Genomic DNA, 20,259 nt, shown 5'->3' with positions numbered 1-20,259 from the left:
AAAAATGAAAAATTTGTGTAGCGCTGAAATCATAGTATTTTAAAATATAGCATTTTTCTTGATTTGTATTTAAATGTAATAAAATAATAAATACAAATTTGTGATTTTTAAAATTAGCTAATTTTAGAAAACCACCTAAGATTGTATATCAACACTACTGACAACCAGTGCAATTTAGAATAAACCAAACGAACTTGTGTCAGAACAAATAAAAAGAAAGTTGGAAATATAAATCTATCACTTCAAATTTTACCTGACATGCAATTATTTTGTCTATTCTAGAATTATACGGCAATTTAACTGATTAAGCCGGAATCCTATTTTTCCCTCAAATCATGATTTAATTTTCTATTTCCCAAAAGGATAGTAATAGAATCACCTCTGCAATCACAAATAACATATGGATCACTAGCACAGACGAATTTAACAGAGTACCAAAGAAGCATTTATCTGGAAAATTACTGTGAGTAGGTTCACATTAAAGTTTTTCATGAGCATTAATCAAACTTGCCTGCCTCTACTGAACATGCTAAACCAATTACCTAATTGAAAAGCAAGTAGTAGCCATATTTTGTTTCATTAAGTAGAAACAAAGACAGAAAGCAGTTCTTAAAATCTCATTTTCTCTAATTTTTAAATGCCTAGAAAAACATTACAATAAGGAATACTTACTATACACTTTATACTTGTTTATATGCCTAGATATATAAAGTTCTCAATTAGATCCCAGAGATTTATTACTAAAATGTCAGTCTCTGAAAATTATACTTTTCCACGTTAATCACAAATTCTGCATTTTTATTTTTCACACAGATTTTGCTTAAGTAAACTTTTTTCATAATTTCCTGATGGATCTTAAAGAAAACTAACCAGAAAACCACTCAAATAATAAAAAATTGCTTATCAAATTCAAAGGTCAATGATTTACCCATTGTGATAACTGGAGTAAGTTGGGTTAAAATTCACAAATTTACAGTTTGTGGAAAATAATATGGGTGGACAAAGTAATAAGATAAATAAAATGGAGAAGTGGATTGATGAATCTCAGAAACATGCTGAGTGAAAGAAGCAATGCACAAAAGGGTACATAATCTATGATCTCATTTATATATAAAGTTCTAGTACAGGCAAAACTAATTTATAGTGATGAAAATCAAATCAGTGCTAGTCTGCAGTGTGGAATGGGGCTGACTACAAAGTGGCAGAGGGGACCTTTCTGGGCTGATGGAAACTGTATGTCTTGAATGGGATAGTGGTGAGAGAGGAGTATACATTTGTCAAAACTCAACTATACACTTAAAATGTGTGCATGTTATTGTATGTAAACTATACCTCAATAAAGTGGATAAAAAGAAAAATAAACAGAAACAGAAGGATGGAACTATGGAGTTATACAAAAGTGTAATAAACTGCCAAATGACCACATATTTCTCTTCCGATTGAGAGGTGAAATATTATATCCCCTGTATCTGGGTTCACCATGTGACTTGTTTTGCTCAATGGAATATTAGCCATAAGTGACACAACCAGAGGCTCTGGAGTTTGCCTGTTTGCTGCTCCTGGAACCCTGAAACCATCATGTGAATAAGTCCAAATTAGCTTGCCAAATGGGAAATACAAGGCCCAGCACCCCCAGCTGACAGAGAGCCAACCATCAGACATTTAAGTGAGGCCATCAACCACTAGCATAGAGGAGAAAAGAAAATAAGTCCACTATAGACCTGTAGAATTACTCAACTGAGCACAAGCCTACATGACACCTACAGATTCATAAGCAAATAAGTCGTTATTTTAAACCACTATGTTAGCAAAAGGCAATAGATACAAATATTTATGAAATCTGATTCACCTGAAGAAAATCACCAACTTCTGTAGAAAAAGAATAGAGATGAAAATTTCAAAAGCAACAAAAGATTTTATTTAAAACCCATTACGGGGACTTCCCTGGTGGTCCAGTGGTTAAGACTCTGTGCTTCTACTGCAGGCGGCACAGGTTCGATCCCTGGTTAGGGAACTAAGATCCTGCATGCCGCGCAGCGCAGCCAAACAAAAACAAAAATAAACAAAAAAAATGTTACTAGTGTCTAGAAGCAAAAATAAATTTTGCATGATGGGTGATTCCTAATTGAGAGGTATTTTAGGCTGCTATACAGAAACCTGACATTATCAACTGAGAGATGTTATCTTTTTGGAGTGGTATCCAAGATGACAGAAACTTACAAAAATTCCTTATACTATCCTTTCCCCTAGAGTCAAGAAAAGGCAAATCATACCGTCAGGAAAGATGTGTAAAACATCACTGGGTACTATGGAGTTTATGGTGCCAAAGTCAAAGACTGAAGAGCACAGATGATATTCTCAGAGCTCTTTCCAAAAACACTGAGACTTTACAAAATAAGTCTATGAAAAGAGAATGGATCTAATAAGACAATTTAAAAAAATTTGTTTAAAGAGAATGGCAGGGAGGGAAAATATTACTAACGAATAGGGTTTGGATATATGAGCAATGACTTAAAATATCGAAATGATGGATTCATGTCTAATGGTAAAGTGCATCTCATATGGCAGGGAAGGGCATGCTTGCCTGGTCTTGCATTACTGAAGAGACAGTGAAAACGAGGAAAAACAAACAAACAAACAAAATGAAACCCTAAATTTAGTTACTACGGAGAGCTTTGGGTCTGAAATGAAAAAGGAAACAAGTGAGGGTAGGATATCACTTGTTCACATGAGAAAATAACTAAGAAGGGAGTTGGAAACTATAATTACAGTTTTAGAAACATTTATACCTGACATCTCTTTATAAAGGCAGTATATTGTGGCCATTAAGAGCATCAAACTTGGAGTCAGGCTGCCTAGGTTTGAAAATCGCTCCTGTTCATATCCAGTTATATCACCTTGGAGAAAGTTATTTAATCTTTCATGCCTTAATTTCCTCATTTGTAAAACAAGAAAAGTACCTACCTTATAATAAATTTTGTTTGCTATTATAACTGTTATTGTTGTTACTGCTATTGTAATTGCAATAAAAATAGCAGACATAATAAAGTGAACTTACAGCATGCAATTAGTAAACACAATATAAGGTGTATTACTGTGATATGGTAAAAAGTATGTATCAACTCCTTTAATACTCAGAAAACTTTTATTATGTCCATCTTGCAAATGAAAAGCCAGGCCCAGAGATGGTATGTAATTTGTCCATGGCCACATGTCAGAGCCAAACTTGGAAGCCAGATGATACAGGCTCGCGCATCTGTGTTCTCTCTCAACTATTATAAGGTAGCAGCTTTCACAGAATGGGACTCTTGACAGAATACAGAGATAGAAACACTGGAAAGCTATGCAGGGGGGAACAGACCTCTATTTTCACATAATACATAAAAATTAGTTCCAAATGGATTGTGGATCTAAATGTGAAAAGTAGAAGAAAAAAAACTCCAAAGACACACAAGATTATCTTTATGACCATCAGTAGCAAATGATTTCTTAAGCAGAACATAAAAGACAAACCATAAAGGAAATGAACGATTAGGGTGAAGATAATCTTCAAAACTTTCTTCATCAAAATCATTTGAGAGTGATTGCAACTAAGGAGTTAAAAAGATCTGCTACACATATAATGAACAAAGGGCCCATAATCAAAAAACTAAAAAACAAAATAAAAAGTCATAAACCAATGAAAAACATAGACTTCATGAAAGAAGATATCCAAACAGCCAATAAACATATGAAAAAGTGTTCAACCTCACTGGTCATCAGGGAGATACAAAACAAAACCATGAAGACACCACTACACATACACCAGAATGACTATAATTACAAAAACTGACAGAAGGATGTGTTGGTGAAAATGTGGAACTATGAGAACGCTCAAACACTGCTGGTGGGACTATAAACAAGTAGTCTGGAAAACCAGCTTTATCTACTTCAGTTAGATATATATACATCCTATGACACAGTATTTCCACTCAAAGGTATACACCCCTAAGAAGTACATGTACATATACACCAAGAGACTTGTACAGCAATATCAGTGTAGTATTATTCATAATAGCCCCAAACAGGAAATAATCCAAACGCCTATCAACAACTGAATAAAGGGGCTTCCCTGGTGGCACAGTGGCTGAGAATCCGCCTGCCAATGCAGGGGACACAGGTTCGAGCCCCAGTCCAGGAAGATCCCATATGCTGTGGAGCAACTAAGCCCATGCGCCACAACTACTGAGCCTGTGCTCTAAAGCCCGCGAGCCACAACTACTGAGCCTGCGTGCTGCAACTACTGAAGCCCGTGTGCCTGGAGCCTGTGCTCCGCAACAAGAAAAGCCACCACAATGAGAAGCCCGCACACTGCAAAGAAGAGTAGCCCCCGCCTGCCACAATTAGAGAAAGCCCGTGAGCAGCGACGAAGATGCAACACAGCCAAATATAAATAAGTAAATAAAATAAATTTTAAAAAACTGAATAAATAAATTATAGTATGTTCATATAATAGACTACAGTACAATGAAAATGAATGAACTACAAACTTAAAGATAAAACTCATAAATCATGCAATAGGCCAGACAAAAATAAATACATACTGTATGATTCTATAAATTTCAAAAAAAAGCCAAAACTATGGGATTATAAATTTGTACTTTTGAGGAGAATACAAGGAGTAGAATTTGAAAGAAGGTACCAGGAAGGTTTTGGGGTGCTGTAATGTTTCTATTTATTGACCTGGATACATTTACTTGTATAATTCATTGGAATGTATCTTTGTGACTTGGGTTCATTTTTCCATGTATGTTATAATTTAATAAAAATTGATTTTAGGAATATAGTCATGCCAGGTCAAAAAAAGCACTCTCTGAGCAGCTAGTTGTTTCTCAAAAATATCTTAAAAACAATGATGTAGTTTGCACACTATTATTTTCATATTATCCAAGTCTTATTTATTTATTTATTTATTTTGCGGTACGTGGGCTTCTCACTGTTGTGGCCTCTCCCGTTGCGGAGCACAGGCTCCGGACGCGCAGGCTCAGCGGCCATGGCTCACGGGCCCAGCTGCTCCGCAGCATGTGGGATCTTCCCGGACCGGGGCACGAACCCATGTCCCCTGCATCGGCAGGCGGACTCTCAACCACTGCGTAACCAGGGAAGCCCCCAAGTCTTATTTTTAAATCACAAACTATCCCTCCCTCCCTCGCAACCCCCAACCCCCAAGCCTACTCTGTGTGGAACCCCTCGAGCCATCTCAAACTCCATTTGAAGAAGCATAGCTTAGCTAATATTTATAGATATTCTGACTTGCAATATGCCAACAGAACCAACATTCTCTATTATATATAATAAAACTACACAAAAGTGACTAAATGGTGTGATCACAGGGCACTGAATTGTTTTAATCTCCCCAACCAGGAGTACAAAAACAAAGAAATAAACAGCACCAAAACCAAGACCAAAATAAGAGGAAACAAACCCAACAAAGACATCTTTCAAAAAAAACTATATTGCAGGCAATCCTTCAAAACCCTAGAAGGTTGTTATACCACCAACAGTAGCAGGACCTACAAAAGCTCAACAGCTATGTGGTAGGCACTACAGGGTGGAAAAGAGGACAACCTACTACTCTATAAGCCACCGAAGTAAAAAAAAAGTATGAACTGATGCAATGGCTTGCAAAACTAGGACAGTCTCATAGGCTCCAAATCAAAGTATAAGAAACTGCATGCAGGGCTTCCCTGGTGGCGCAGTGGTTGAGAATCTGCCCACTAATGCAGGGGACACGGGTTCGAGCCCTGGTCTGGGAGGATCCCACATGCCGCGGAGCAACTAAGCCCGTGAGCCACAACTACTGAGCCTGCGCATCTGGAGCCTGTGCTCCGCACCAGGAGAGGCTGCGATAGTGAGAGGCCCCGTGCACCGCAATGAAGAGTGACCCTCGCTTGCCACAACTAGAGAAAGCCCACGCACAGAAACAAAGACACAACACAGCAAAAATAAATAAATAAAATAAATTAATAAACTCCTACCCCCAACATCTTCAAAAAAAAAAAAAAAAACACTGCATGCAAACGTGACCTTAAACAAATCTAATAGTCTAAAACCTCAAAATCTCTGAATTATCCAACAAATACCCTCTTCCAAAAGGAAAAAAACCTCAAACTGAAAGAAAACTACAGAAACTGAAACCAAATTTAACAGGGCAGAAACACTGGGGTTAAGAGGGAGAGATGGTTCAGATAAGGGGAGAAGGGGAGGGTGGGAGGTAGTGATGCCCAGAGGCAGAAAATCCCAGAAGAAAAAATAACAACAACAAAATATAACATTTAAAACTGAGAACACCACCTCAAAATTCAAGATCTGTAGACCGGTAGGGGTAGAACACAGGGAGGCCTGCAGCCAGAAAAATCATTCTGAACCTGACCTAGTTCTAAGAAAGACTAGATATATAGAGAGGTCATATTTGAGTTCTCTGTAACAAAGAAGAGGAAACATATAAATTACCAGAAAAAAAAGAAGAGAATAAAATACAGAAAATGACAGACAGATTTGAAAAAAAAATGAATGATAAAAGGAAGTGTGAAAGGAGATCCAATAAACTTATAGTTAGAGACCTGAAAAAGAAAGCTTAAGGAATCAAGCAAAAAAAATTCAAAATCATAATTCTAAAAGCAACTTTCCTCAAATTAAAAGAGGACTGAATCCAAATATTAAAAAGGTCTATAGTGTATTTGGGAAGACCGACCCAAGAATATCAACAAACCATTATCATAGTGAAACTATTGGATTTTAAAGATAAAGAAAAAAATTCCTTTGGGCAACCTGACAAAAAGTGCAAGTCACTTATTAGAGAAAGAAAATCAGGATGGCATGAAACTTGTTGACAGCAATATTTTATCCTAAAAAAAAAGGAACAATATGCTTAATACTTAGGTAAATGTATTTAATAGCAAAGGATGTATAAAAAGTCAAATTGTCCTTCAGATATAAAGACTATAGACGGATAAGTTACAAACATGAAAGATGTAAGATGAGTTTTTCCATGAGTCTTTCCTGAAGAATCTCCTTAGGGATGAGCTTCAGTAAACTAAAATATGAGGGGAGATGTTTCAGATAAGATCTGACTGTAAACAGAGTACATAAACTTTGTTATATAGTCTTGTTAGTTTACGTTTAGGATTTTCTTCCTCTTTTTTTATTATTTGAGATATCTCTGATTAATAATACACTCACAGACCCAATCTGCCTGTGAAATACATCATGAAATTTATCCTTTCTGGATTTTTACAATTACTTTTTTTTATTTGCCAAATGTAGAACTACTGAGATGATAATGCTCATTATGGGATCATAATAGTAACAGACTCCTGTTACTATTTTACTAAAGTAAAACTACTATTTTACTAAAGTAAAAAACATTTGATAAAGACCCAAAAGCACAAAAGTTCAATGATAGACATCTAGCTTTGTAGTTTGTAGAAACATAAACAACAACTAAGAAATACATTAACTGATCTTTGTCATAATATAAAATTATCGATACTAACCTGATAAGCTCTGTTTATTTGACTAGCTGCCCAACTAGCATATTTCATGTTGTCCTTTTTTGTTTTTGCACTTGCTTTTGGATTAGAAGCAATATGACTTGCAGACTAAGAACAAAAAAGAAACATCAAAAACAATACTCCTTTGATGTAGCCAAGACAATCAAAAACATGTAAGGGTCATAATTGCAATGGGCTGATAATAAAGTTTTTCAAAACTGTATCAACACAATTTTTAAAATAAAATAGAGCTGAATGAAATTAGTGAAATGAAATGAAAATATATTTTAAAATGGAGAATAATCCAAGATAGTAGGAAGAGAAAGGATACCTTAAATAATATCTAAAATTATTTTATTACCTGTCTACCACAGCCCTTGAAGGTAAAATTCCATCATCACTTAAATACTGTAGGATATTACTGGTGCTATTTCTTATTACTGAATTACTTCAACTTTTCTATGTCAGAATTATAGAATTACTGAATATTAATATAAGGAACCTCAAAAATAATTTAGTCTAACTTCCTACATTAACAGGTGAAAAAAAAATTAAGTCCAATAGGAGTGAACTGACTTAACCAAAGTAAGTTAACAAAAGTCTTACAAGTAGAAAGAGATCATCACTTCCAACCTATTTCTCTTTTCACTACACTGAGAGTTTCCAAACTATGTTCCAAAGAACCAATTAGAGCCATCATCTCCTTTTTAAAGATGTATTTAAACAAGGGATTGTTAAACTGGGATCCATGCAAGAATCTGTAGACCCTCAAAATCATATTCTTATTTTTAATTGTATGTATTTCTGGGGAGAGAAAGATACAAATTTTATCTTATGCTTAAATATATCTTAAGAAGCTCTGTCCATGTGGTTTCTTTAATGCCTAGCCTGTGTTATATGCTTTTTCCTTCTGTCTCCTTCTCTGCCACTAAGGAATTTATATGCCAAAATCTGATTGCAGTAGTTAAGAGAATGATTCTGGAGTCAACTGCCTGAGCATCATTTAGCAGCTCTGTGTCCATCCTGGGGCAAATTAATCAGGACTCTCTGTGCCTTGGTTTCATTTTCTGTGAAATGGTAGTAGTAATAGTACCTTCTCAAATAGTTGATATAAAGATGTAATGATTTAAAATAAAAAAGAGAGCTCATAACAACACCTGACACATAAAGTGTTATGTATTTTTACTATTATTAATAATTTATTTATTTTAAAAAATAGTATTTATTTGGTAAAAGAGACACTGCTACCATACTGTACCTACAAGCTGTTACAACTGGCACTAGTAGAATCCAGAAAAAATTTTTTGAAATCCCTTTAATCTGTTTTCTAATTATATTTTGCCATTTCTTTGCTAAAAATTATTTCATTTACGTTTCTTCCTGCCTCCATTTCTGCAATCAATCCTTTTCACTGAGCTCCAACAAAATATTCATCCGAAAGTCCATGAAAAGACTAGGATAAATTAAAATTTCAAAGGACTGGCCTATTAAAGAAGTTTATTTTTCTAGTCATTCTGACTGTAGAAAGGAGCTCATTTTATATAAATTTGAAGTTCATTAAATTCTTCCTCTATTTCCCATAGCTCTTGTTAACTGACTTTTTCTAAGCTCATCATTTAGCATACATAAACAAAAGAAATATTTAATTACATGCGTACCACACTGTTTTTCTATACCATAAAAAAAGTTTTAGTTTGGCATCAGAGATTTTATTTCTAATATGTCTTTTATAAACATAGTTTAAAAATATCTCATACAATTATAATTTAAGGTAAGAAATAAAATGTTGGGCATGAACCCAAGAATAACAAAACAATCAAGAAATACAACGGGCTTCCCTGGTGGCGCAGTGGTTGAATGTCCGCCTGCCGATGCAGGGGACACCAGTTCATGTCCCGGTCCAGGAAGATCCCACGTGCAGCGGCGCTCGGCTGGGCCCGTGAGCCATGGCCACTAAGCCTGCGCGTCCGGAGCCTGTGCTCCGCAACGGGAGAGGCCACAACAGTGAGAGGCCCACGTACCGCAAAAAAAAACAAAAAAGAATAAAACAAAAAAGAAGGAAATCACTTTGGGCTTCCCTGGTGGCGCAGTGGTTGAGAGTCCACCTGCCGATGCAGGGGACACGGATTCGTGCCCCGGTCCAGGAAGATCCCACATGCCGCGGAGCGGCTGGGCCCGTGAGCCATAGCCACTGAGCCTGAGCATCCGGAGCCTGTGCTCCGCAACGGGAGAGGCCACAACAGTGAGAGGCCCACGTACCGCAAAAAAAAAAAAAAAAAAAGAAATACATAATATAGTTTTGTATCTGTTACTATTTAATTTCATAAAGGCAGATTTAAATTCTGATATAGTAAAAGATAATTGACAATAAAATGTCAAATAGCTGGGACATATTAACATTTAAAAATATAACTGCCTTACAACCTATTGCTCATAATTAACTAGAGGATAGAGGAAAAAAATCATATGCTTATCAATGAAATACAAAAAAAAAAGAGGGAAGTGATTAACTGGGACGGTTAACGGACTTTAAATGACATTTCATAAAATAACATTAAACATGCACCTCAACTCACCATGTAAAGTCCAAACAAAGCTCTCATATTTCTGTTGTTCAGTTTCAATGCCTGTGCAAAATACTTTCTTGAAAGTTCAAGATTTTCAAGTCCACCTTGGGTATATTTAACCTGTTAAAAATTACGGAGTGCTGAAACCTGTTTATTTTACTACTTTGAAATATAGCATGTTTCATCATACCATAGGCATTAGTAATTGAAACAGATATTCTGTAAACAAATGCAAGATGTTAAAAAGAATTCATCTTAAAGTTGTTAAAGCTAATCTAAACTTTAAAGCATAACCTACCCTCCAGAATCATTATATTCTATGAACATTAAGATCACTGAGCTTTTAAAATAAAAAAATGCTGCCAATATAAAAAAGGCAGTATAATTTCTATTTCAACTGCCTTCGAAATGCTTCACAACTTTATTTTCTATTACTAGTATTATAAAACTAGACTTCATAGTGAATTGTCCTTTCCTAGTTGCACTGACATTCCTTAATGATGAAGTCCTTTTAACCTTATAGAATTCAATTGTATTGCTATTCTTAACAGTTAATCAAATAAGATAAATACTTCCTACTTTCCAAAATACTGACCTTAATATGAATTTCCTAGAATATGGATGTAAAAACTGTAATCACTGTAAAATGCCTTAAAGTCCATTAAATGGCGATAATTGTGATATAATTCATAATTAAGAAAGAATACAGTATGCAATTAGAAAAATACAAAGAATTTCACTATTTTAAATAAGTGCATTTAACTGAAAAGTCAGTATTTCCATTATAGTATTAAAAATTTTACTCCCATAAATCAATTTTCATCACATCTTACATATTTATATACTTGCCTAACATTAACGACATATTCTTAGTTCCATAATAATACCCACACCAACAAAAATAAAATCACATACAATTGTTTTTGAAAATACTTACTTCAGCATACTGCTGACAGTATAAGTGGTTGTGTGGATTAGTCATCATAAGCTCCTCTAAACAAAACGCCGCTTTAGCGTAGCTGAAAAACATCAAGGAGTTAATTTTAAAAGTCATAAATTTTATGTCAGTTACACCTTAAAATAATTTAAAAACAATTTTAGTGATATTACACATTTTATTCCCAAAATACTTTAAATACCTTTATTAATAAAGTACCTATCTTGAATTCATAAATATGAATATCATATTTTTTAATGAAATGAATACACAGAAGCTTAAATCCTAAAGCAGCCTGTGAACTATCAAGAGATATTACATTTTTCTTTTTTTCTTATTTTTTTATGTATGTATGTATGTATGTATGTATGGCTGCGTTGGGTCTTCATTGCAGTGCGCGGGGCTTTCTCTATTTGCACCAAGCAAGGGTTACACAGTGCGCGGGCTTCTCATTGCCGTGGCTTCTCTTGTTGCAGAGCATGGGCTCTAGGCGCGCAGCCTTCAGCAGCTGTGCCACATGGCCTCAGTAGTTGTGGCTTGCGGGCTCTAGAGCACAGGCTCAGTAGTTGTGGCGAACAGGCTTAGTTGCTCCACGGCATGTGGGATCTTCCCGGTCCAGGGCTCGAACCTGTGTCCCCTGCATTGGCAGGCAGATTCTTAACCACTGTGCCACCAGGGAAGTCCCGAGATATTAAATTTTTAAAACTGGGTCACTAGGATGACATCCAAACATAATTAACAACACAGGCTTCAAGATCTTGGATCAGGTTACATATAAAATAGGTTCTACAAGTCCACTGATCATCTAATAAAATATTCAAATGGTTAAAGTGTAATGAGGAAATAAACACTAAATATTCTCTATTCACTAAAAATCCTTTACAGACATATCCCACATATTCTATTACAAAGACTTTTCGTTATTTAAGGTTACTGTCAAATACAAAGTTATTAAGTTATGAATTTCTAAACCCATGAAAAACAGATCAAGTTAGTGGTTTTGATATGCACTCTACTACTATTTAATCATGTGGTAGAGAAACAAAATCTTTACTGAAAACCTAAGGAGAAAACTGCTGCAAAGGGTTCTGGAAAAATAGTTTTATACCACATGACTATAATTCTCCTTAATGTATTTTATATGTTTAAGCCCTGTGAATATCCTTCCTATTTACAGGAAATCCTAAAGAACACAGGTCTTGTAAGATTCAGTCCCAGTGAGGAGGTTATGACATTACAACAGAAAAAGGCTACCTACAGTTATTTTTGACATCTGTCACCAATATACAAAGGTATCTATTTTACACTAATGTCTGATATACTTAGTTTTCAAAATATATACGTTGCAGTTTCAAACATGTGAAATACTGACTAATAATAGCTAACTTTTATTAGGTACTCATTATGTATCATGCACTTCTCTAGGTGTGTTACAAATATTAATTCATTTAATCCCACCAAAACCCTAGGAAGTAGGCAGACAGCCTACACTCTTAACCACAATGCATACTACCTATATACACTACACATCAGGATGAAAAATCGAGGTGGTGATGGTAGTGATGAATATGTCAACGGTAACATAAGAACAGGTACAGCAATCAAACCCAAAGGGCCAAAGGAACCAAAAACACCCTGCAGATTAGCCCCAAATCACAGCATTTTAAACTTATGAAGGACCTTATATATAATTCTCATCAAAGATCATGCTGCTATTTAGCCCTTTTCATATTTATGCCCAAAACCTAGTATTGGTTCTTGACATATGATAGCTATATAATGAATGACTGAACAAATGACAATAAATGTGTAGAACAAAAGTACTGTGACTACCTATCTGATATTTATTCATCATTGTGTAGAAGGGGAAGTCGTCTCTACCTTAAACACCAGCTTCATCAGAAAGATAGTTCCCTTCTAAATGTGTTCCTTTACGGTAACGCCAAAAATTCATATTAATGCTAAGAATAAATGTTCTTAGAGATTTAAATGGGTTGAGCAGAACAGTGACTCTGATTCTTATATAACATAATGTAAGATAAAATGGGCAGAGAGGAGTTTCTAATGAAAAATGAATGCCAAGATACTTTTCTCAAAAATTATTTAGTATCACATACGAGGGGATACCTTCCCCCAATTTTACAAAATATAAAATCAAATTAATTTTGTGGATAAAGTATAGAATCAAATAAACTTAGAGCTGGAAGGAGTGAGAAATGGTCTAATCCAGTTTTTCTCAGCCAGGGGTACACAAGAGTATTAAGCCATACAAAAGTGATTTGAGTGATGACTATTTTCTCAGTTCTCCCAAGATGGTACATAGCCAATACCAATGCAGATATATAAAGAAATTAATTCATTACATACAACTCATAAGACTAAGATTTAGAGAAGTCAAAATAATTGGAATCCATTTAAAATAGAATAACCACTATTATTACTACATTAGAGTCAGTAACTAAAGCTTTTGAAGTTCTTCTGTTCCTCACAAAAGCATATGTATAGGTTATAATATTTGTTCCTTGACTGCTTTATCAACATTGTGATTTTTCCTTACAGGATTCTGATAATTCCCTTTGTTATAGAATTTTATAGTAAGGCTGTACCTACAATAATCACAATCATAATCAATCTTTACTAAACTGCTCCCTGCTGATATAACATCTATTTTTAACTACAAATCAAGTACAAAAAAATTCAGTATCTTTGTTTAAAATACATATTTTTGTTTATAATATGTACTGTGGGTTAAGGCATAAATCATGACAAATTTTTTATACTTAGAGCAAGTGTCTCAATGTGATCAACTGGTGTGACATATACCACTAGAATAACTGTATCTAGAATTTATAAATCAGAAGCAAATTTAAATAAAAATAACTTAAAGACATAAAAAAAGTATGTGGCAGAATTCTATATCCCCTTTTCTCTCTATAAAATCACTGAATAGACTTATATGAACAGTCTACTGTGGAAATTTATTTGGAGTAAAAAAGTCTACATCTAGATTCGCAATGCTGCCTGTGACTTACTATAACTATTAATATGAAGAAAAGAATGTCAAAATATTAAATATATCAAGCAATTCCTAAATTGGTTCATTTTTGCCACCAGGTCCACAAAACTGTGGTAAACTGACATTCCACAGTAACTTACTACTTGTACCAACAATACCCTACCGAAGACAATGACTTGCTCAAACAAGTTAAATGAATTAAGTGAACATTCTAATTTTCATACAGTTTCAAAAAATCTGAAGACATTTATTTCCACTCACTGTAAATCTGAATATCCCTTCTAAGTGTTCAATTAGAAAAAATAAACAGACATTGTGTAAGTAACTAGCTTCAAGACCAAAAAGAGTTTTGTAATACAAGATAAAAGGGTAGGCAGAATGTAAGTATCATTTCCCATGAAAAGAAACTATTTTTCAGGTGCTTTTCTGTCTTTGTATCTCTTGATTTCTTGTGATTCTTCAGTTCATTTCTCTTAAATGTACATCCAACTCTATCTCAATAAACTCTTTAGAGATGCAAAACAAAGCAAAACTGAATGTGGCTATTACAAGGTGAGGCAAATAATAAATTTAATGATAGGTTAAAAATAAAGTATAACCTATTTGAGAACTAAATATAGAAATATTACAAATACATGTAAAAAGGTAAAATTGATAAAGAAGTAGAAGAAAAAAACAGATATATATTTATATAGTTCTTAGAGGACAGAAAACCTGAAAGCAATATAAATTGATATATCTGACCATCTAAAAATATAAAGTTTCTATAAGTTAAAAAAATCAATATTAAAAAGACATAATAAACAAGGATATATTCTTGACAGGACAAAGGCTCATATCATTTACATAAAGAGCTCTTAAAAAACGTGTAACCAATTTTCACTTATCAAAATTTGCAAAGATTAGAAAGAATAGTAGCACCTGGTGTTGTTAAGTGGACATTCTAATAATTGCTAATGTGAGAGTAAACTGACACTACCTTTCTAGTGCACATCTAGGAATGATTTATCAAAACCACTGAAAATGTGCATATCATTTAATCAAGTAATTCTACTTCTAAGAATTTAGCCCAAGGAAAAATTTAAATAAAGATAATCATTATATGTATGTGTAACTGAATCACTTTGCTGTATACCTGAAACTAACACAACATTGTAAATCAACTATACTTCAATAAAAACAAAAACAAAAACAAAACCCTAAAAAACAAACAAAACAATACTGAGCCTCCAATCTATGAATTTGGTATTATTTAGGTGTTCTTTAATTTCATTAATTAATATTTTATAGTTTCCAGCATACAAATAATTTACATTTTAATAAAATACTTTATAAATGTTGACTTTAAAACAATGAAAAATAGAAACATTACCACTTAACCAAATACACTACCACTCTTACATACGTAAGAGAAAGCTAAGTATATTTACAAATATGATCATACAAGCATCCAAACATGGTTCAGGAAATAACTTCCAAACAAAAAACAAAGAGAATCTGATAGCCAGCATATATAATAGAGAAATGAAAAATGGTTCCCAGAATACAGTACACATTCATTAAGTGACATTTTATTTTCGCCGCCACTTTTATTAGAATTACACAGATAATACATTAACTCTATTTCACATACATATATACCCCTGAGAAAAGGCAAGAGACAAGTATCTTCATTCGATATTATTTCCTATGTCAGCTATTTGTACTATGAGGATGAGGTTAAGTATTCTAAGTATTCGTGCACAGTAAGAATATGTGCATGAGAATCTGATTCTGTTCTCTGAAAAGGAAGGAAAGAAACAATGTGATATACTTCAGACTCCTCACTAAGAAAAAAGGGGAAAAAAAGCCTGCCTCTAGATAGAGGTTAGCGTTAATGCTGTGATATTAGAAAACTTGCGCTAAGACTGGGCTAATCCTCTCACACTGGGATTTCCTCCTGTCACTGCAATAAAAAAAAGCTAACAAAAACATTAAATATCCAATAAGCAAGTTCCTACAGCATTCAACATTCTTGATTATTCTTGGTTTTTTACCCAGGCAACAGAATGCTTCTACTTTGGAAGAGTTGATTCTCTTAGCACTAAGGCTAATAAATGCATACAATTGACAGAATTTTTAAACAGCAGGGAGTATAATACTCTTTGTATGTAAGAACAATTTAAATTCTAAAAATTCACAATTTTGATTCACTAAAAATAACCTTAGCTCAGCACATACATGCCTTTCTAACTCCAAAGAATGCCATCTGTATTTGAAAGAAAACTCATTTCCCAAACAAAAATAATTTAGCAAAACACAAATGACCTACTTAAAGCAATTCACATATTATAACCAACAAACTGTCGATTTGTTTTTCTTCATTTATTTATTTTGCTAATTTAAAATGACGTGATTCATACCTCTCACCAATCCTTTAGAAACTACTATGCCTTCTGAACTTATATAGTGATGAAAATTGCACTCCTTAACGAAATTTTATGTGTTAACGACTTACTCATGTTCATTGATATAAAGTTCTGCAAGTTCATGCCAGGCTTCTTGGTCTCCAACAAATCTGGTGAGAGGAAAGGGAAAAAAAGTAAGTGTGTAGATATTCTATAAATGAACAGCATGGAGGCAAAAAGGAAAATCAAATGCAAATTCCATTTTAATTAAAAAAGATTTATCAGAATAACAAAACACAATCCTCTTGTAAGACACTCACTGTTCCAGATACTCATTCAGTTCCCGAATGGCCTCCACATTTTTCCCCTGGGCTTTTCGAATGGCAATCTTACGCTTTCTTGCAGCCTGTGGGTTGACATTAATAAAGGATTAGACCCTCATGATTCCCTGGGTTTTTGTAAAGAGGTAATTTGACTGTGCAAATTATTATCTCAATGCCAGTGAAATTCCATTGTAAAACTACTGCTTAGTGGGAGTTTATAAACATACCCCATGACATCCCACTGGGGAGTTCAAACATTCCTCTAACAATCACATGTGCTTTACTTTTGATGTACACAATGTATGCATCATTTCATTCAAATAAATAACCATCCAGATTCTGATAATTACAAGCCAGCAGGGAATCCTAATCTTTATCCAGCCTAAAGTCCTTTACTCTGTCTCATTCATAAGATCTGTATCTTAAGAGATAGAGGGATAGTGGAGATTAGAAAATAATCTTACTGTGGCCACTTGAATGTCATTATACAAATATGGCTTCAAATAACTTTTTTCACAATTTCAAGAGAAAAATCTACCTAAGAGTCTTTCAAAACAATAATATAGGTGCTGAAAGAAATATTTTATAATAGACAACACATTTAAAACCTGCAACTTAAAGCTTTTTAAATATATAAAAATCAATGCCATTTATTTATACATTCATCAAATATGTAACAAACATCTGTTGTTTGCCAGGTACTGTGCTGGACAATGAAAATATAAGGATAAAAAAAAGGAAAAGATAATTCCTTGCAGGAGCTCAGTCTGATAAGAGAAAGAGACATCAAATAAAAAGACAATAATAGAGATATCTAAGATGTTGTGGCAACACAGAGGTGATCCTAACAAGGCTGTGGCAGATGGGAGGAAGTGGAAGCACAGGAAGCAAAGAGCGTCCCAGATGTGATACCTGGGCTGAAAGAGAAAGTGCAAGTAGACATTAAGAAAGCAGAAAAGAAAGTTGTGTGGAGGGACGATACTGCACAGTAGGAGAACACAGGAGCAAAGGCATAGGAGACAGCAGCATTGTGTATAATCAAGACTGTATGTTTGGGGCTGAAGTGACTGGAGGGCTCTGTGTGAATTATTAAATTTATATCCCCTCCATCTCTGTTTAATTCAATGCAGAAGACTAAACAATAAAACACTATAATTAGGGCTAGGTTAGGCTTATTAATTATGAACATGATTGTCATTGTTTTATGTAAAACACACTCCACAAGATACAGACAAGGGAAGTACTGTAAAATGAATGGGGCCTCTTTAGACCAAAGGAGCTATCTGTCCTGGGGTGGAAAAGGTGGGTTTTTGCTCTGAAAAACTGAAAGTCAAAATATCAGAGTGAATCAAGAGACTCCCAATAAATATAACCAAAAGCAATATTTATAATAATAGTGATAACAATATTTCAGTAATGAAAGAATGACACATTTGTTAAAAATGTATACCCCTGATTATATGGTTCATGCTGAATGCCTACCAGAACACCTGCCACACAGCAGGAACTCAAATATTTTTGGAATAATTTCACTATGCACAACAATGAAAGTGCCATAATAAATGTAAAGTTTAAGTCTCAAGAATTCAGAAGGAAAGGAAAAGTAAAGCTCTAAAAGTAACTCAATCCTAAAGCCTTTAGGAAGAATATTAGACTTCAAATGTACGCCTTATTCCAAAGTCCTTCTGAAAATAGGTGAGGATTAAATTAACACAATTAAGAAACTAATTTCTTTGGGGCATATATTATCTAATTTCACCAGTTCAACAGAATTTGAAACATTTTTGTTTATTCATTTCATTTTTGATGACACTACTTCTTCCACAGGCAATATGTTAGAGCGGAGAGTCTAGGTTTTGAAATAAAAAAAAACAAGGAACTGAATCCCAACTCTTGTCACTTACGAGCTTTCTAACCAAGACCAAAACATCCGACCTGCCCAAACTTCAATAATACCACCAATCTCCAAGTATCAAAGTGAAGTATCTAACACAGTACACAGCATATAACAGTACTGAATAAATGTTATCTTCCTTCTTTTTTACCTTTGGTCTATGCTTAATATATATGTGTTAAACCTTGCCAAAAGCTCTGCCTATGAGATCTTTAAAGAACTGGCACAGGCTTGCTTAGTTTAATATTGATATATTGCCCCAATCCTTACAGGATTTGTATTAGCTGAAATGAGATATTGTATAGATGCAGTGAAACTTGTTGAAAATACTGCATTCAAATGCCACAAATAAGAGACAAAAAGTCAAAGTATAAACATGAATAGCAACTAATACCTCTACAGTAAGAGATGTGGTATGAACACTGTAATGGACACCATTATTCACAAAATGAGTTTCGTTTTTTTAAAAACACCTGTCTAATATTAACTCATTTTCTCATTGATTTGACAAGAGAATCATGTCTCTACTGTTGAACAAACACCAAAATTTTTAGGTCAGCAGCATTTTGCAGAATACAGTTTATAAAGCACTGCTAGTGTTTCAAAGATAATTAATCTTTAAAAATGCCTTTTTAAAACACAATCCTTTTGTAAATAATGAAAAACAGAGGTTTAAACAAACTAAATGCATCAAAAGAGGTAGGATGAGAAGTAGGATCTCAAATTTCTGATTCCCATTCTAGATTTATTGATAAGAGTTCCTGAAACTGAAATATTACAGATTAATTTGTTACTATTATTTTGAATTATGTATATTTATAGTAGGTGGAATGCCATAATTTTATAACGTAAAACAGAAATTCAGTATTAACTTTGTAATAGCCTATTTTAAAAACTAAGAGTTTTCCACCTAACAAACACTTCAGTGAAGTATAAGCAAAGATTTTAAACATAAGGTTTTACTAATCAATTTGTGAAACATGCCCCAAAATCTCTACTATAATAAGCAATACACTGCTTAACCATGTAAGGCCTAAGATAATAGTAACTTATCTCCTAATATTATAAGGTTTAAAACACACTTTTAAGAGGTAACTATTCAACTATGCAAAGCCAGTCTTCCTAATGAAACTATACATGACAGCTTAAAGAAAAACCTATATGGCAATCACTATCATACAGGCAACAATGGATCATTAAGTCACATACAACAGCCCTCTACAGAAAAAGACTACCACATTCTGGCACAAAAACCATGATCATTTAAAATAAGCATTAAGCAGGGATTTCATTTCTGGCCAAGATGGAGTAACAGGGAGCGGTTGTACCCTCTTGCCTGAGACCATGAAAGAACTGTACTATATATATAAAACAACCACTTTTAAGGCATAGGACGACAGGCAAAACAGGAGAGTTGATCCCTGACAGGCAGAAACAACTGAGGTGGGCCCTGACTGACTGCTTTGAGAGAGTTTCAAGGGTGCTGGGCAAGAAAAGAAAATCAGGTTGAGCTGTGAGTTCATAAGGAGCTCAGAGTCCAAGAAGATCAAAGAGGCTACAGTTCATGGGACAGAGTACAGGAGAAGAGAGAAAAATACAGAAT

General features: G+C 34.2%; 1 protein-coding gene and 1 non-coding gene across 3 annotated transcripts in view; one reads left to right on the top strand and one right to left on the bottom strand.

Annotated features, from left to right (window-relative positions):
• The window catches only part of EMC2 (ER membrane protein complex subunit 2), a 52,398-nt gene that overhangs the window by 5,482 nt on the left and 26,657 nt on the right, over positions 1-20,259 (bottom strand). Inside the window, exons 6-10 of one of the 2 annotated variants that reach the window (XM_004327916.3) lie at positions 16,760-16,845; positions 16,550-16,609; positions 11,037-11,118; positions 10,109-10,219; positions 7,536-7,640 (exon numbers count right to left, since the gene is read on the bottom strand). In XM_004327916.3, coding sequence (XP_004327964.1) covers positions 7,536-7,640; positions 10,109-10,219; positions 11,037-11,118; positions 16,550-16,609; positions 16,760-16,845 — 444 coding nt within the window. The remainder of the gene's footprint in view (positions 1-7,535; positions 7,641-10,108; positions 10,220-11,036; positions 11,119-16,549; positions 16,610-16,759; positions 16,846-20,259) is intronic. The other variant, XM_019942260.2, reaches the window with a different exon arrangement.
• On the top strand, positions 1,942-2,014 carry TRNAR-UCU (transfer RNA arginine (anticodon UCU)). Its single transcript has one exon. It is a non-coding gene; the product is annotated as a tRNA-Arg (tRNA).

The sequence above is a fragment of the Tursiops truncatus genome, chromosome 17 (assembly GCF_011762595.2).
Source record: "Tursiops truncatus isolate mTurTru1 chromosome 17, mTurTru1.mat.Y, whole genome shotgun sequence".
Taxonomy (NCBI): Eukaryota; Metazoa; Chordata; class Mammalia; order Artiodactyla; family Delphinidae; genus Tursiops; species Tursiops truncatus.
The sequence above is the reverse complement of the archived record's forward strand: the minus strand, read 5'-3'. Positions and strand labels throughout refer to the sequence as shown.